This window comes from Neoarius graeffei, chromosome 6 (assembly GCF_027579695.1).
Source record: "Neoarius graeffei isolate fNeoGra1 chromosome 6, fNeoGra1.pri, whole genome shotgun sequence".
NCBI lineage: Eukaryota > Metazoa > Chordata > Actinopteri > Siluriformes > Ariidae > Neoarius > Neoarius graeffei.
The window spans coordinates 71,014,396-71,032,143 of NC_083574.1; the positions used below are offsets into that span (position 1 = coordinate 71,014,396).

General features: G+C 42.6%; 1 protein-coding gene across 1 annotated transcript in view; it reads left to right on the forward strand.

Annotated features, from left to right (window-relative positions):
- The first annotated feature begins 246 nt into the window (after positions 1-246).
- The window catches only part of slco3a1a (solute carrier organic anion transporter family member 3A1a), a 99,028-nt gene continuing 81,526 nt past the window's right edge, over positions 247-17,748 (forward strand). Inside the window, exon 1 of the mRNA XM_060924040.1 lies at positions 247-706. Within this exon, the coding sequence (XP_060780023.1) occupies positions 578-706 (129 nt within the window). The 5' untranslated portion in view covers positions 247-577. The remainder of the gene's footprint in view (positions 707-17,748) is intronic.

The window sequence follows — 17,748 nt, forward strand, 5'->3', positions numbered from 1 at the left end:
GTATGTTCATTAATATGGAAAATCAATAAATAAATTGTGGAAAAGAAAAAAAAACTATATGAAATTCTGAGATTAATCGCGATTAAATTTTTTAATCGTTTGACAGCCCTAAAAACAACCCTTAACTCAACAGAACATTTTTTTTCTTCAAATTGTTCCCCAGTAGTGTAATGCCTCAGGATATTCTTTGAGAGAGAAAGAGCGCCCCTACTGGCGTATTAAGGCATGACAGTTAGTAGTAGCAGAGCCGCACTGGGCTGAAACACGCATGGCGGGCTGTAATTGGAAGCCCTGGCCATTTTTAGACGAATTGAAGCCACGACATGACATTTTACTGCGAAACGAAAATGCAGCAAACGGAAGCCGGCGCTGTTTTTTCAGATTCCTGAAACGCCCTCGCTCATCGCTGTCGGAGGTCCGGGGATCGTAAGACCGTCGCAGCGCCGAACTCTGATTGGAAATAACTTACTCATTCCAACCGAGAAACTACGGAAGAAGCGGCTTAAAGAGGCGTTGGTTTGTAAACCTCTAAACTGAGCGATTTGACAGGCCAGGTGGAAAGCAGAGCCGCTCGGAGATGAGCTCCCCCTCCACCCCGCGAGAAGACAGGAAGAATAAAGCATCATCTTTTTCTTCCAACATTAAAATATTCCTGGTGTCTGAATGCGCGCTGATGTTGGCGCAGGGGACGGTCGGCGCATACTTGGTGAGCCATTTCGCCTTGTTTTCAGTCGCAGAGGGCCGAATATTTACATCCAGGCGAGTTACTGGATCAGCTTCATTTCTATTCGATCTAGAAAGCTGGAATGTACGCGTGTGAGTATAAGTAGCTATGTGCGCATGCGCGTGTATACATAGGAAAGATAGAATTTTGGTCAATAAACATGAGTCGGCTCTGACCGTGACATCACAAAACGAATCCGATTCCCTGGAATATCATATGTAGGCCTGGTCACTGCACTGCCAGGCTATATGTCGAGAATAAACCCAGTAACAGTGATAAAATGTTGGTTCTTCAGAGATCACTACTGAGAAGTTGGTGTTATCCTTCAGCATGTTTCGAGATATTGTACAGACACAGTTCTGTCTATAACAGCAAGGCCAGTTCTTTTGCACGGTGGTGTAGTGGTTAGCACTGTCGCCTCACAGCAAGAAGGTTCTGGGTTCGAACCCAACAACCGGCGAGGGCCTTTCTGTGCGGAGTTTGCATGTTCTCACCGTGTCCGCGTGGGTTTCCTCCGGGTGCTCCGGTTTCCTCCACAGTCCAAAGACATGCAGGTTAGGTTAACTGGGGACTCTAAATTGACCGTAGGTGTGAATGTGAGTGTGAATGGTTGTCTGTGTTTATGTGTCAGCCCTGTGATGACCTGGCGACTTGTCCAGGGTGTACCCCGCCTTTCGCCCGTAGTCAGCTGGGATAGGCTCCAGCTTGCCTGCGACCCTGTAGAACAGGATAAAGCGGCTAGAGATAATGAGATGAGACGGTTCTGTCTATAACATTGAGACAAAAACGAGTGTTCAAACGCCCTTATGAAAGTACTGGAACAGCAAGGCTATTCTTTTGCACGGTGGTGTAGTGGTTAGCACTGTCGCCTCACAGCAAGAAGGTTCTGGGTTCGAACCCAACAACCGGCGAGGGCCTTTCTGTGCGGAGTTTGCATGTTCTCACCGTGTCCGCGTGGGTTTCCTCCGGGTGCTCCGGTTTCCTCCACAGTCCAAAGACATGCAGGTTAGGTTAACTGGTGACTCTACATTGAACGTAGGTGTGAATGGTTGTCTGTGTCTACGGTATGTGTCAGCCCTGTGATGACCTGGCGACTTGTCCAGGGTGTACCCCGCCTTTCGCCCGTAGTCAGCTGGGATAGGCTCCAGCTTGCCTGCAACCCTGTAGGACAGGATAAAGCGGCTAGAGATAATGAGATGAGACGGTTCTGTCTATAACATTGAGACAAAAACGAGTGTTCAAACGCCTTTATGAAAGTACTGGAACAGCAAGGCCATTCTTTTGCACGGTGGTGTAGTGGTTAGCACTGTCGCCTCACAGCAAGAAGGTCCGGGTTCGAACCCAACAACCGGCGAGGGCCTTTCTGTGTGGAGTTTGCATGTTCTCACCGTGTCCGCATGGGTTTCCTCCGGGTGCTCCGGTTTCCTCCACAGTCCAAAGACATGCAGGTTAGGTTAACTGGTGACTCTAGATTGACCGTGAGTGTGCATGGTTGTCTGTGTCTATGTGTCAGCCCTGTGATGACCTGGCGACTTGTCCAGGGTGTACCCCGCCTTTCGCCCGTAGTCAGCTGGGATAGGCTCCTGCGACCCTGTAGAACAGGATAAAGCGGCTAGAGATAATGAGATGAGACGGTTCTGTCTATAACATTGAGACAAAAACGAGTGTTCAAACGCCCTTATGAAAGTACTGGAACAGCAAGGCCATTCTTTTGCACGGTGGTGTAGTGGTTAGCACTGTCGCCTCACAGCAAGAAGGTTCCGGGTTCAAACCCAACAACCGGCGAGGGCCTTTCTGTGCGGAGTTTGCACGTTATCACCATGTCTGCGTGGGCTTCCTCTGGGTGCTCTGGTTTCCACTATAGTCCAAAGGCATGCAGTTAGGTTAACGTGGGGCAGCCTTGGGCTGAGGTGCACTTGAGCAAGGTACCTGACCCCTGACCAGGGGCGTAGTCATCATTTTAGAAGTCTCTCATCTCATCTCATCTCATTATCTCTAGCCGCTTTATCCTGTTCTACAGGGTCGCAGGCAAGCTGGAGCCTATCCCAGCTGACTACGTGCGAGAGGCGGGGTACACCCTGGACAAGTCGCCAGGTCATCACAGGGCTGACACATATGCCCCTTTTCCACCAAAGCAGTTCCAGGGCTGGTTCGGGGCCAGTGCTTAGTTTGGAACCGGGTTTTCTGTTTCCACTGACAAAGAACTGGCTCTGGGGCCAGAAAAACCGGTTCCAGGCTAGCACCAACTCTCTGCTGGGCCAGAGGAAAGAACCGCTTAGGTCAGTGGGGGGCAGAGTTGTTAAGACCAAAAACAATAACAAGACTGCGAAAGATCGCCATTTTTAAGCAACGAGAAGCAGCAGCTGTACAAACGCGAAGTCATCCATTATTATTATTGTTGTTGCTGCTGCTGCTTCTTCCGCGTTGTTTTTGCTTCGATATTCACGCCAAGGTTTATGCAAATGTAGCGACGTAACTGACGTATACAGCGACGTAATGACGTGGCTTCCCTTAGCACCACGAGCTATGGAAAAGCAAACTGGTTCTCAGCTGGCTCGCAAGTTGAACGAGTTGTGAACCAGCACTGGCCCCGAACCAGCCCTGGAACTGATTTGGTGGAAAAGGGGTAATAGACAACCATTCCCACTCACATTCACACCTACGGTCAATTTAGAGTCACCAGTTAACCTAACCTGCATGTCTTTGGACTGTGGGGGAAACCGGAGCACCCGGAGAAAACCCATGCGGACACGGGGAGAACATGCAAACTCCACACAGAAAGGCCCTCATTGTCCACGGGGCTCGAAGCCGGACCTTCTTGCTGTGAGGCGACAGCGCTAACCACTACACCACCGTGCCGCATCATAGCTCTATTTACCATGCAAAAAAAAATTTGGTGTTAACATTATTTTTGGTGAATGTATGGCAATATATGTCATATTTAGCAAAATTACTCATGTCCTTTAGAAAAAGTGCTTTTTTGACCACAGGTAGCTCCAAAAGGGATGCACTTAAATCATTCTTTATACCATAAAACACACATTTGGTTCCACATCATTGGAAACATAGTTAAGTTTTAATGTTGAATGCCAGTAAGTTTTCAGACTATTTTGATCAAATGAGTATGTAATTGGGTAAAAAAAAAAGTCCTCTCCGAGACAGCTAATTTTTCAATATAAAATAACATATCTAAAATGATTATTTTCATCCTAAAATGTGGTCAAGATATTGGGACATAAATATTAGAGACAACTAACACAAAGCTTGCAGCCTTATATTTAAAGGGCTGATGACACGAACATGACTCTATGCAATTTCTTAAATAAATTATACAACATGGCAAACATGTTAGATTTCTGCTATAATTACGTGAAAAGAAGCTGTTGTTACGCGAATATCCAACTTTTAATTGCACAGCGCAAGAAAACTGGGTCCGTGGCTCGCGGCCATGTTGTGACGTCAGCGGAAGAACACGCTGCGGTTCACTGGCTGTTCTACTCAATAGAAATGGCGCATGAAAACGCCGGTGAACTCTCTAGTGCTAGCTCTTCCTCTGAACAAAAGAACAACCAAATACTGGTACTTTAAGCAGTGATCATGATGGCATGATTTTATCTGATTTTAAATAAATGAGATTGATAATAATGTGAATGTTCACAACTAGTACATACAAACTCTGCAGCTTCTGATTCAGCAGCTGCGTCATACTCCGCAAAAACATCAGCAAGAACCTACAATATAAATGGAAATGCAATACACCAAGCTCAAATGACTTTTGGAAAGTATAATTTCTAAATTTTTTCTACATGTTCCTGAAGTCGGTCATCGGGGTACTTGCTACCGTTCCCTAACAACGCATGGCAAAGGGTAAAGTGTAGTGTTGCTACGAGTACTTGCTAAAGCCTCCGGTGGAAGATCCTCGATGTGCTGATAAGACATACAGTTCTATATAACACACAAGTGTCACGATAATCACAAAACAGATGCAAATTGTTAAAATACCTAATTTTTAAGCAATCATGTGTTGATCTCTTCCGAGTAGAATCTATGATAGCCTACCCTCTTTACCCTTTGCCCCTCGTTGCTAGGCGGCAGTTACATGAAAGCCGCAAGCTTTCACAAGCAAATACATGACTGATATCACGCCGACTTTATGATTGCATTTATGATTATCATGAAGGTGTACTCTATGATGTGTACTCTATGAGCGCTCTGGAGCGAGTCACTTCCAAGATGGCTGCACAGACCGCATGGTTACTATTTTTAGCATCATGTCGGAGCACTCTATAGCTCTACGTACCTTTATCTTATGTCGTTTCTCAACACATGTTCTGACAGGAGGACTGTCTTTGGAGGAGTCGCCTTGTCCCAGGCGACTGCTGGATCCGGCATAGCTACTAGTAGACCCCCTCCGGAATACTGTAGGCACTGCTGATGGTAGTAACACACGTTTGTGCTGAACTGAACACCCAAGAGATTCTTTTAAGCTGGGAAGGGTGTCAAAACAATCCAAATCGAAGTGTTCAGAGCACAGGACGGATGTTGGTGAGGGCTCCCACTTGTCACGAGTGCGCCTGACTTGCTTCACCCACTTCGCATGCAGCTCGGGATCTCTGGGAAACTTGAATAAACTTACCCCATCCTTCTGGGTTTTGGAGCAAAAGCCGGCAACACAACGCGAAGGCATAATAACTAATATATATGAGTGATTCCACGCTTATGGGTACTGAAATGGGGACATGAACTTATTTTTAAAAATTCACCTAAAACCATTTCTTTTTTTACCATCAGGTCACAAAACATGTAATCTTTAATGAATGATATGTTAAAAGATAACTTTAATTTTCTGAGATGTAATAAAAACATATTTATATGCCAAAGTCAGAACGTAACAGAAGTGTTCTGGACATATATATTCTCAATTTTAACAATGTAGAATTACTTTTTGAAACATAGGAAGGTGATGTTTTAGCAAATATAATTAATAAACGTGTAGTAGAATAAACATACACATTCTTTCAATAAGATTAACATGGTATATAGCTAGATTGTAATTAATTTGTAACAGACGCGAGATGGACAATCGTAACAGAAGTAATGTAACAGACATCATTTTGGAACTCATAGGCTTGGCTTTGGCATATAAATATGTTTTTATTACATCTCAGAAAATTAAAGTTATCTTTTAACATATCATTCATTAAAGATTACATGTTTTGTGACCTGATGGTAAAAAAAGAAATGGTTTTAGGTGAATAAGTTCATGTCCCCATTTCAGTACCCATAAGCGTGGAATCACTCGTGTGTGTGTGTGTGTGTGTGTGTGTGTGTGTGTATATATATATATATATTTTTTTTTTATTATTATTATTATTATTATTATTATTATAATAATAATAATAATAATAATAAACTGAACACCTGTCGCATCAACAACAAACTGGTAAGTTAGGAGGAAGGTTCTTTTGCTGATGTCATATAGCTCCTCCTCCTCTTTCGTCTCCTGGGTGCTGCAGCCCCGTGAAATTTGCCCAAATAGCCGCGTTTTTTATCATAACTTGTAAAATAGGCGCCTTCGTGAATTAATATATGGATCATCGGGAATTACTTTTTATGTTATAAAACATCGCCAAAGATGTCAAAAACGTGTCATCAGCACTTTAAAAGCACTATGGAAGTAGTGGATTCTGAATTGTCAAAAAAAAAAGTCCTCTCTGAGAATCACTTCATTTGTTTCTCTCAGCCCTGCTTAAAGCTACACTTAATCATCTTTATCTTATAGCAGATTACACAAAACTACCATACACACATGTCAAAAAATTACCTGAAATCTGTTCTTTAACTTGTCCTTCACTTAAAAACTGGTACAAGAACCAGTTTGAATCAATTTGAATTTTGGACCCCTGTGACACGAACTTTGTACCCTGATTGTAAAACAACCCTTATCCTTCAGCATGTTTCGAGATATTGTACAGACACAGTTCTGTCTATAACATTGAGACAAAAACGAGTGTTCAAACGCCCTTATTTTGTACCCTCTGAAAGTACTGGAACAGCAAGGCCATTCTTTTGCACGGTGGTGTAGTGGTTAGCACTGTCGCCTCACAGCAAGAAGGTTCCAGGTTCGAACCCAACAACCGGCGAGGGCCTTTCTGTGTGGAGTTTGCACGTTATCACCGTGTCTGCGTGGGCTTCCTCTGGGTGCTCCGGTTTCCACTATAGTCCAAAGGCATGCAGTTAGGTTAACGTGGGGCGGCCTTGGGCTGAGGTGCACTTGAGCAAGGTACCTGACCCCTGACCAGGGGCGTAGTCATCATTTTAGAAGTGAGGGGGACAAATTGTTCAGAAGTCTATTGAGCGAGTATGAGTATCATCCTCTCACATTCAATTGCACCTCTCCTTAGCAGTTAAAGAACCACAAACAGCATAGCACCAGGGAACCGACTTTAGTTCTTTAAAATGATATACTATCAAAATCTAAAGCTGCCAAACTCTGAGTTGACTTAGAATGACCCTGGAGCATTTACAGCCAGATAATTATCCTATGTACATTTCTTTAGCCAGTTACAGTTTCTCCTGCAATAATATAGATAGTAAATGTGCAAAGTAAAATGTATAAATAGAATTAGGAATAGTAGTAGTGACATAGCTAGTTATATTCTCTTGTTACCTGTGACCCTGCATAATCATCCCTGTTGGCCTCTGGTCCACTGTCTCCTCTCTGGCCCTGCTCTTTCTGTTGTGGCAGTAAAGATTAAAAAATATGTGGAAAGCAACGTTTTGAAATAGAATTAGGAAGACCGTAATAATAATCAGCAAATTCATGTACTTTAAACTTAACTACCACAAAAATAAATTAAATCTTTACAAAAATAACAGTCAAAGGAACAAAAATACATTTATATTCTTATTTTCTACCCAGAAGTGAGTAATCTTATGCCGCTTTTCCACTACCAACACGGCTGAGTTGGGCTGAGCCGTGCCGTGCTGAGTTGGGCTGAGTCGAGCTGAGCGGGGCTGTTGGAGTTGCATTTCGACTACAACCGCGCTGAACCGTGCTGGCTGGAAGTGGGTGGACACATTGGGTGGAGTTAGCGAAAGTGGGTGGACGTCACGTGATGTCGTTAGGCGGCGCAAACAGTGACATCAGTGATCTTTTAAGCGGTAGTCTCACGACCTGGATAGTAAACAATAAACATGGAGTCGTTAGTGTTGCTGGTCTTGGTGCTGTGGGTTGTTGTCACCGACAATGCCAACAGATACTGGCAAGAGCATATAGATGAGGCGAGGCGCATAAGGCTTCATAATTCTCGTAATTCGTAATTCTTCTTCTTCCGGGTTTACGGTGTTTACAGATCCCAGCGTGCTCGCGGGGCGTGTGTGGGCGTGTGAGGACACTCCTCACCAATCAGTGCACAGGGGAGTGTCTCCTCACGCCCCTAGCCCCACTCGGCTCGGTTGGGCTCACTTCAGCCCCACTCCAAAACAGTGCGAGTTTTGGGTGCTGAGTAGGGCTGAAGCGAGCTGAGTCGTGCTGCTCTGAGGTAGTCGAAACGCGAGCCGTGTCGGGCTGAAGTGAGCTGAAGTGAGCTGAAAAATGGTAGTGGAAAAGGGCCATTAGAGTAGCCAAAATAGTAACGTTAGTCAAGTAAGAGTATTGTTACTTTAGAATAATATTACTCAAGTAAGAGTAAAACGTATTTTGCAACAAAACAACTCTGAAGAGTACAATTTATCCAAAAAGTTACTCAAGTAAACGTAACAGAGTAAATGTAACTAGTTACTACCGCCTCTAAGTTAGCTAGCTAGCTTAACTAACTAAATTGACATCTATTTGTCATCTTTTAACTAAACATTATCTACATTCAACAGCATTACTCAACTTACACGGTTTGTTTGGGAAAAACTGTCTAAAGTCTTTAGCCTCTTGCCTGGTTTGCTGAACATACAGAAGCGCTGCCCAGATCTGAATCACACCAAAGATACTCGTACAATATTTTCTAAAGCGTCTCTGATCACACACGACAGCGGGGTTTGTTTGCCGCCTTAGCTCCGCCTGCTCATGATGCGTTTAGAGGCGGCTCGGAAAAACGCGTTTCCACATGTTAAAAATGAATTGAGTGGTTGTAATGGCTGTAAAAAGTGCGGGGGACAGAGGGCACAAATACGGGAAGTGCGGGGGACATGTACCCCGTGTCCGCTACGCCCATGCCCCTGACTGCTCCTCGGGTGCGCTAGTGCTGCGTTTCTCAACCTTTTTTCAGTCACGGCACCCTTCAGAAGGATGCAAATTCTCAAGACACCCCCATATAAAATATACGCAGTCACGCTGACCATACGCTGACCCCGGTAGTGACGTTGTGACATGGGAAAGAGGGCCGTGAGACAAATTTTGATGATGCATGAGGCGGCGATGATCTGCATTAGTATAACTATCGTTTTTTGGAATTTTAATTCATTTTATTTATTTCAGTGTTAGAATATATAATTTTTTGACGGCACCCCTAACGAAGCCAGACGGCAGCCCAGTTGAGAAAGGCTGCTTTAGTGTGGCTGCCTACTGCTCTGGGTGTGTGTGTGCGTGTGTTCACTGCTTCAGATGGGTTAAATGCAGAGGATGAATTTCACTGTGCTTGAATTGTGCATGTGACAAAGGTTTCTTCTTCTTGCTGTACATTGAAGAAATTTGGGCTTGAACTCAAAAGATGAATGTGAGATGAAGGATCATAAATTCGGGCAGCACGGTGGTGTAGTGGTTAGCACTGTCATCTCACAGCAGGAAGGTCCTGGGTTCGAGGCCGGCGAGGGCCTTTCTGTGTGGAGTTTGCATGTTCTTCCCGTGTCTACATGGGTTTCTTCCGGGCGCTCCGGTTTCCCCTACAGTCCGAAGACATGCAGGTTAGGTTAATTGGTGGCTCTAAATTGACCATAGGAGTGAATGAGTGTGAATGGTTGTTTGTCTCTGTGTCAGCCCTGCGATAACCTGGTGACTTGTCCAGGGTTTACCCCGCCTCTCACCCTTAGGCTCCAGTTTGCCTGCGACCCTGTAGAACAGGATAAGCAGCTATAGATGATGGATGGATGGATAGATAGATCAGAAATTTGGGTGGCACGTTGGTGTAGTGGTTAGCACTGTCGCCTCACAGCAAGAAGGTCCTGGCTGGCGAGGGCCTTTCTGTGTGGAGTTTGCATGTTCTCCCGTGTCTGTGTGGGTTTCCTACAGGTGCTCCGGTTTCCCCCACAGTCCAAAGACATGCAGGTTAGGTTAACTGGTGACTCTAAATTGACCGTAGGTGTGAATGTGAGTGTGAATGGTTGTCTGTGTCTATGTATCAGCCCTGTGATGACCTGGCGACTTGTCCAGGGTGTACCCCGCCTTTCGCCCGTAGTCAGCTGGGATAGACTCCAGCTTACCTGCGACCCTGTAAAACAGCATAAGCAGCTACAGATAATGAATGGGTGGATGGATCAGAAATTCAGTTCCCTCCCCCGATATTTACATCTAGGTGTGTTGGAAAAAACGAGAACATTTTCGAGCACCTTTTTAAAAAATATTGGAACATGTGACTGACAAGTGTTTCTTGTTGCCCAGGTGTGCCCTGTTTGATTGATTGATTGTTTAAACAAGTAATAGCTTTGCACGGCTGTGCTTGGTTTGAGTCCTAGGTTTTGCCTGTGAAGAATGCATTTGTTGTTTAGGCAAGGCAAGTTGATTTATATAGCGCATTTCATACACAGTGGCAGTTCAATGTGCTTTACAGAGGTAAAGGCAAAACAGTAAACAATAAAAAATAAAATTACATAAAGGGGGAAGAAGAGAAAAATAAAAATAATGAGAATTAAGCAATAGTAGAAATAAAGTAATAAAATGAAGTAAAAGTTCAGTAAAAAACAGCAGAATAAAAGTTAAGTAAAATTTAAAACGTAAAAATAATGACATTTATCAGTTAGCAGAAAGCATCTGAGAACAGCTTGGTCTTTTAATCTAGATCTGAAGCTGCCAACAGGAGCATTTTTGATGTCCTCTGGGAGTTGGTTCCATAGCTGTACTGCATAGTAGCTAAAGCCTAGGTCACAACCGGACGTACGATTTTTTTGGCCGTGCAATTTTTGGCGTTTCCCAAATCGCTGCGTTTTTTTTTTTTGTTCGTGGAGAAAGACGCACGTTGGCCGTAAGTTTGTCTTGCAACCTGAAAAAACGTAAGTGCCCGTAGAGTTTGTTTGACATGACAAAGAACCTCTGCGGCCAGTCTATGGCTCAAAAATCAGCACGTCACACGCGCGCCCTGCATGCGTTTCTTGCATTTTTTGCACGTAGACCGGCCGTAGGAGCACGTACGGCCAGTTGTGACCTAGGCTTAAAAGCTGCTTCACCACACTTTGTTTTAACAACAGGTTTTACCAGTAAATTTTTCTGCTGCGATCTGGTAGATCTGATTGGGTTAGGCCGCTGCAACATATCAGAGAGGTAATTGGGCCCTGTACCATTTAGAGATTTGTACACCAGCAGCAATGCTTTAAAGTCAATTCTGTAGCTTACTGGAAGCCAGTGAAGGGACCTTAGAATTGGAGTAATGTGCTCTGTTCTTTTTGTTCGTGTGAGAACCCTAGCCGCTGCATTTTGAACCAGCTGAAGTCATTTGACGGTTTTTTTTGGCAGGCCTGTGAAAAGGCCATTGCAGTAATCAACCCTACTAGAGATGAAGGCATGTATCAGTTTTTCCAGATCATTTCTTGACATAAGTCCTCTTAGTTTGGAAATGTTTTTTAGGTGATAAAATGCCAATTTAGTGATTGCTTTCATGCGACTGTCAAAGTTTAGCTCGCTGTCAATGAAAACACCAAGATTTTTAACCATATCTTTTGTTTTAATCCCCTTTGTGTCAAGAATAGTGGTAATCCTGAGTCTTTCATCTTTTTTTCCCAAATAGAATTACTTCTGTTTTATCTGTGTTCAGCTGGAGAAAATTTTGTGACATCCAGTTGTTGATTTGGTCGATACACTGGTAGAGACATTCAAGGGGGGCATAATCATTAGGTGATAGAGCAAAATAAATTTGGGTGTCATCTGCATAGCAGTGATACAAAATTGAGTTGTTCTTGATAATTTGTCCAAGTGGGAGCATATAAAGGTTGAATAGTAATGGTCCAAGGATTGACTCCTGGGGGACACCACAGGTCAAGGACATTGATGTTGAGGTGCAATTTCCCATGGTAACAAAGAAGCTTCTATCTTTTAAGTATGATTTTAACCAATTGATAACTTTACCAGTCAACCCAACCCAGTGTTCAAGTCGATATAGCAGTATGTTGTGATCAACAGTATCAAAAGCTGCACTGAGGTCCAGTAACACTAGGACCGATGTTTTGCCTGCATCAGTATTAAGATGTATGTCATTTATAACTTTAATCAGCGCTGTTTCAGTGCTGTGATTGGCACGAAATCACTGACTGAAAGTTATCAAAGCAGCTTCCCCACTCGGGAAGGTGCTGCTCTCATTTCTTGCAGCATAGGTCATAGTCTCAGAACAGGCCTAGTTAACGAATGACAATCCAGAGCCAAGGCCAGGGAGCAGACGAACAGGTTAAACCGACTGTTTGGTAGCTGCACAAAGTCGTCATTCAGGGTCCACTATGTTGAGACTGTGTCTGTTACGCAAGCTAAACAAAAAAGTAGAAATGCTCAGTTTGTTCCAGTAACCTAATTAATATAAAATTGGATCATACTGACAGTACAGCCACTGCCAGCACCTTTGATCTAAAGGTAGTACTCTTAAATATTAGATCGCTTACATTTAAAGCACGAATTGTTAATGAACTTATTACTGACCAGGAGTTTAATCTACTGTGTTTAACAAACATGGATTAAGCCAAATGAATATATAACATTAAATGAAGCTAGTCCTACTGGATACAGTTATATACACCAGCCTCGTCTAACTGGCAGAGGAGGAGGTGTTGTGGTTATTTATAATGATTATCTCGGCATAACACAAAAACCCGTTATAAATTTTATACGTTTTGAAGTTCTTCATTTTAATATAATGTATGTAGCCTCGAAAAATAAGTCTACCCAGTCAATTCCGTTACTTATTATTTACAGGCCCCCGGGGCCATATTCTGAGTTTCTTTCTGAATTTGTGGCTTTCATCTCTGACCTTGTTATTTCCTTAGACAAAGCTTTAGTTGTCAGAGATTTTAATATTCCCTTTTTTTTTTTTTTAAGATTTTTTTTTTGGCTTTTTTCACCTTTGTTGGATAGGACAGTGTAGAGACAGGAAATGAGTGGGAGAGAGAGATGGGGAGGGATCGGGAAATGACCTCGGGTCGGAATCGAACCCGGGTCCCCGGATTTATGGTATGGCGCCTTATCCACCTGAGCCACGACGCCCCCAGATTTTAATATTCACTTTGATAACCCTGAAGATCCTCTGAAAACAGCATGTGTGTCCATTTTAGATTCAGTAGGGATTAATCAGAACATCACAGGACTGACCCATAATGGTGGTCACGCTCTCGATCTAATACTAACATTCGGGTTAAACATAGAAAATATAGTCACACTTCCACAGTCTGAAGTTACACTACCGTTCAAAAGTTGGGGGTCACTTTGAAATGTCCTTATTTTTGAAAGAAAAGCACTGTTCTTTTCAATGAAGATCACGTTAAATTAATCAGAAATCCACTCTATACATTGCTAATGTGGTAAATGACTATTCTAGCTGCAAATGTCTGGTTTTTGGTACAGTATCTCCATAGGTGTATAGAGGCCCATTTCCAGCAACTCTCACTCCAGTGTTCTAATGGTACAATGTGTTTGCTCATTGCCTCAGAAGGCTAATGGATGATTAGAAAACCCTTGTACAATCATGTTAGCACAGCTGAAAACAGTTGAGCTCTTTAGAGAAGCTATAAAACTGACCTTCCTTTGAGCAGATTGAGTTTCTGGAGCATCACATTTGTGGGGTCGATTAAATGCTCAAAATGGCCAGAAAAATGTCTTGACTATATTTTCTATTCATTTTACAACTTATGGTGGTGAATAAAAGTGTGACTTTTCATGGAAAACACAAAATTGTCTGGGTGACCCCAAACTTTTGAACGGTAGTGTACCTCAGATCATTATCTCGTCTTATTCAAAAGATGTCTGAGCAATAATATATGCACCTCAGCGTGCTACTGTATTAAACGTACATTCAACTACTGCGCAGAGTTTTATAAATGATCTCCCAGAGTTATCAACTTTGATTGGATCACGGTCAGTGATTATGAATGAATGAATTTATTTATTTCGGTCAACAACAGCAGCAGTATATGTACAATACAAGCCACTTTAGTCACCACAAACACAACGGTTCAGTGGCTGACTGAAAAGGGTTTAGGCTGAAGCAAAGCTTATAAGTACCTAACCCACAAATCACTTGCCCTACAGGATGGTCCAAAGAGCCGTACAAATAAAATACAATAACGAAAAAGAAATAACTGTCATTTTAAATAAATAAATATAACACAAAAAAGATGTGTTCTATACTAATTATCTAAATTAGTGTCCTAAATGAGAAATTTCTGCACCTCTAATGTGTGTGTGTGTGTGTGAGTGAGAGCGTGCGCGAGAGGGGTTTTGATCTGAATTGACCTCCTTTTTATTTATATATATATATATATATATATATATATATATATATATATATATATATATATATATATATAAAACTTACCTTATTTTCACTGTTAGAATGCTAACCTTTGAGGCACTGGTTTTTGCTTTTTCTATTCCCCTTATGTAACTTGCAGTATTTCTATTGTTTTTCTATTCGACACTGTTTTTTCGGCATTTGTTTCTTGCACAGTTCTTATTACGTACTCTTCCTTCCACCCCTGCCCCCCAGCTTGTATTGTTGTATTTTAACTTGTTGCTCTGTAACGATGCAGTACTTTGGCACAAGAGTTTCCCTCAGGATTAATAAAGTTTTATCTTATATAAAGGTCAGTTCAACCTCCTTAGGTACACACAGATTAAAACCTCTCTCTCTCTCTCTGCGCGTGCACACATAAGAGAGAACATTGCTAACTTGGCATTATGGATAACAGTCGAAATAATCCTGAGTGTATGTTTGAGTAACAGTGAAATGAGCAGGCACGGGGAACACATTTACTTTATTATTTGCTCATTCTTTCGTGTGAACATTTATTCATTTAATTAAAAACATGCTTGGAATAAAAAAAAATTGCCCAAAAATGTAAAATAGTTTCAATTATAAATTACCATATATTTAATGCTTAATGACTACAATATATTAACAGATTTTAAACATGTTTATATTTCATTATTTTATTTTATTTTATTTTTTTAGTAAAAAACGAACGCCATGTGACCTCATCAGCTGGATTTAGCAACTACTAATGCCTATATTGGGGACGCGCGTTGCAAAGACGCTTGGGCAATAGGTTGAGCGAGGCACAAACAGGCTATCGTAGACTAGGCAGGATCAAAGATAAGAAACAAGAAATCAGGGAATCAGACAAGGAAATGGGGCTCAGTAATGCATCAGCAACGCAACTCAATACTTTGCAAAGTAAGTGCGTTTTCACAACCTTTATTTAGGTGTGCTGATTGCGCCTTAATCCTGTGCAGGTGTGAGTCGTTTACGGTGCGCGCGAGGGTCCACTTGGCGTGCGTGATGTCTCTTGCATGAAATTAGTGTAAAAATGAATGTAGATATAAATCTCTTATGGCAAATTATTATGGCTTGTTACAAAAAATAAAGAAAAAAATCCAAGTCCTCGTCTCCAATTTACGAGTCTGAATGCAGTTAATGTACGAGTCATCAGTGCTCAAGTCGAGTCACGAGTCCTTAAAATTAGGGCACAAGTCGGACTCAAGTCAGAGTCTTGGACTCGAGCACTACAAGCCTGCTTCGACTTAACTCTGAAGAGGCTCTATCCCTGATGTAAACTTCACTATACAAGGTACCAACAGATAGCCTGCACGTTTTGATCCAAGTTGGCGTGGCAGGTCATAAAGGACCAGAAGTTCACTCACGTACTATGGCGTGAGACCATTCAGTGCTTTACAGGTTAATAATAATATTTTATAATCAATGTGAAATTTGATTGGGAGCCAGTGCAAAGTGGCTAAGATAGACGTGATCACCCCTTCTAGTTCTTGTACGGACTCTTGCTGCTGCATTTTGGACTAACTAGAGCTTGTTTATGCATCCAGATGGTAAGGCATTACAGTAATCCAACCTAGAAGTAACAAAGGCATGAACTAGTTTTTCTGCATCATGTAGTGAACTTATATTATTTTCTTAGCTTAGAAATATTTCTGAGATAAAAGAAAGCTATCCTCGTAATACCAATATGCATTTTAAATGAAAGACTGGAGTCAATGATCACACTGAGGTCTTTTATTGCTGCATGTGGAAAAAAAAAAAACCCAAAGGCCATTCAAGGTTACTATTGCCCCTTTTCCACCAAAGCAGTTCCAGGGCTGGTTCGAGGCCAGTGCTTAGTTTGGAACCGGGTTTTCTGTTTCCACTGACAAAGAACTGGCTCTGGGGCCAGAAAAACCGGTTCCAGGCTAGCACCAACTCTCTGCCGGGCCAGAGGAAAGAACCGCTTGCGTCAGTGGGGGGGCGGAGTTGTTAAGACTAACAACAATAACAAGACCGCGAAAGATCGCCATTTTTAAGCGACGAGAAGCAGCAGCTGTACAAACGTGAAGTCATTTATTATTATTGTTGTTGTTGCTGCTGCTGCTTCTTCCGTGTTGTTTTTGCTTCGATATTCGCGCCAAGGTTTATGCAAACGTAGCGACGTAACTGACGTATACAACGACGTAATGACGTGGCTCCCCTTAGCACCGCGAGCGATGGAAAAGCAAACTGGTTCTCAGCTGGCTCGCAAGTTGAACGAGTTGTGAACCAGCACCAGCACTGGCCCCGAACCAGCCCTGGAACTGATTTGGTGGAAAAGGGGTATATATGATCAAAAAACCTACTTCTAGCTGCATGTAGTTCGAGGACAGGTACTTCTGTCTTGTTAGAATTAAGTAGAAGGAAGTTAATAACCATCCAGTGTCTAATGTCCTTTACATATTCCTCAATTTTATTAAGCTGGTGTCTGTCATCTGGCTTTGCTGAAATGTACAGTTGTCATCAACGCAAGAGTGGACGCTATTACTTACAAAGAATGTTACCCAGAGGTAACGTGTATAGGGGTATCCCCTTTGGACATAATGTACACAATTGTACACATGAAGTTCCGTAGCATGACGTTCCATGGCATTTTTCCTTGTGTCCGAAGGGGATAAAGAACAATAACAACATTACCCAGAAGTAATGTACATAACCAGTTCTAAGGGAAGAGCTGATTATTTTCAATTGCTTCTGGTATTATCTGTTTGAAGAGTCGTGTAGGTAAGGGCTCTAGTACACTAGTTGCACATTTTTAAGTGGAAATTAGTGAAGTTATTTCAGTTTCTTTAAGGGGAGTAAAACATTCTAATTGCTGATCTGATACCATTATATTGTTAATTAAAAAGTTACATAAATTGTCTGGCCTTGAATTAGTAGTATGAGATTTTTTTTTTTTTTATCTGATATTTTCAATTTTGGCGGCACGGTGGTGTAGTAGTTGGCACTGTCGCCTCACAGCAAGAAGGTCCGGGTTCGAGCCCCGTGGCTGGCGAGGACCTTTCTGTGCGGAGTTTGCATGTTCACCCCGTGTCCGTGTGGGTTTCCTCCGGGTGCTCCGGTTTCCCCCACAGTCCAAAGACATGCAGGTTAGGTTAACTGGTGACTCTAAATTGACCGTAGGTGTGAATGTGAGTGTGAATGGTTGTCTGTGTCTATGTGTCAGCCCTGTGATGACCTGGCGACTTGTCCAGGGTGTACCCCGCCTTTCGCCCGTAGTCAGCTGGGATAGGCTCCAGCTTGCCTGCGACCCTGTAGAACAGGATAAAGCGGCTACAGATAATGAGATGAGATGAATGAGATTTTCAATTTTGCCAGTGAAAAAAT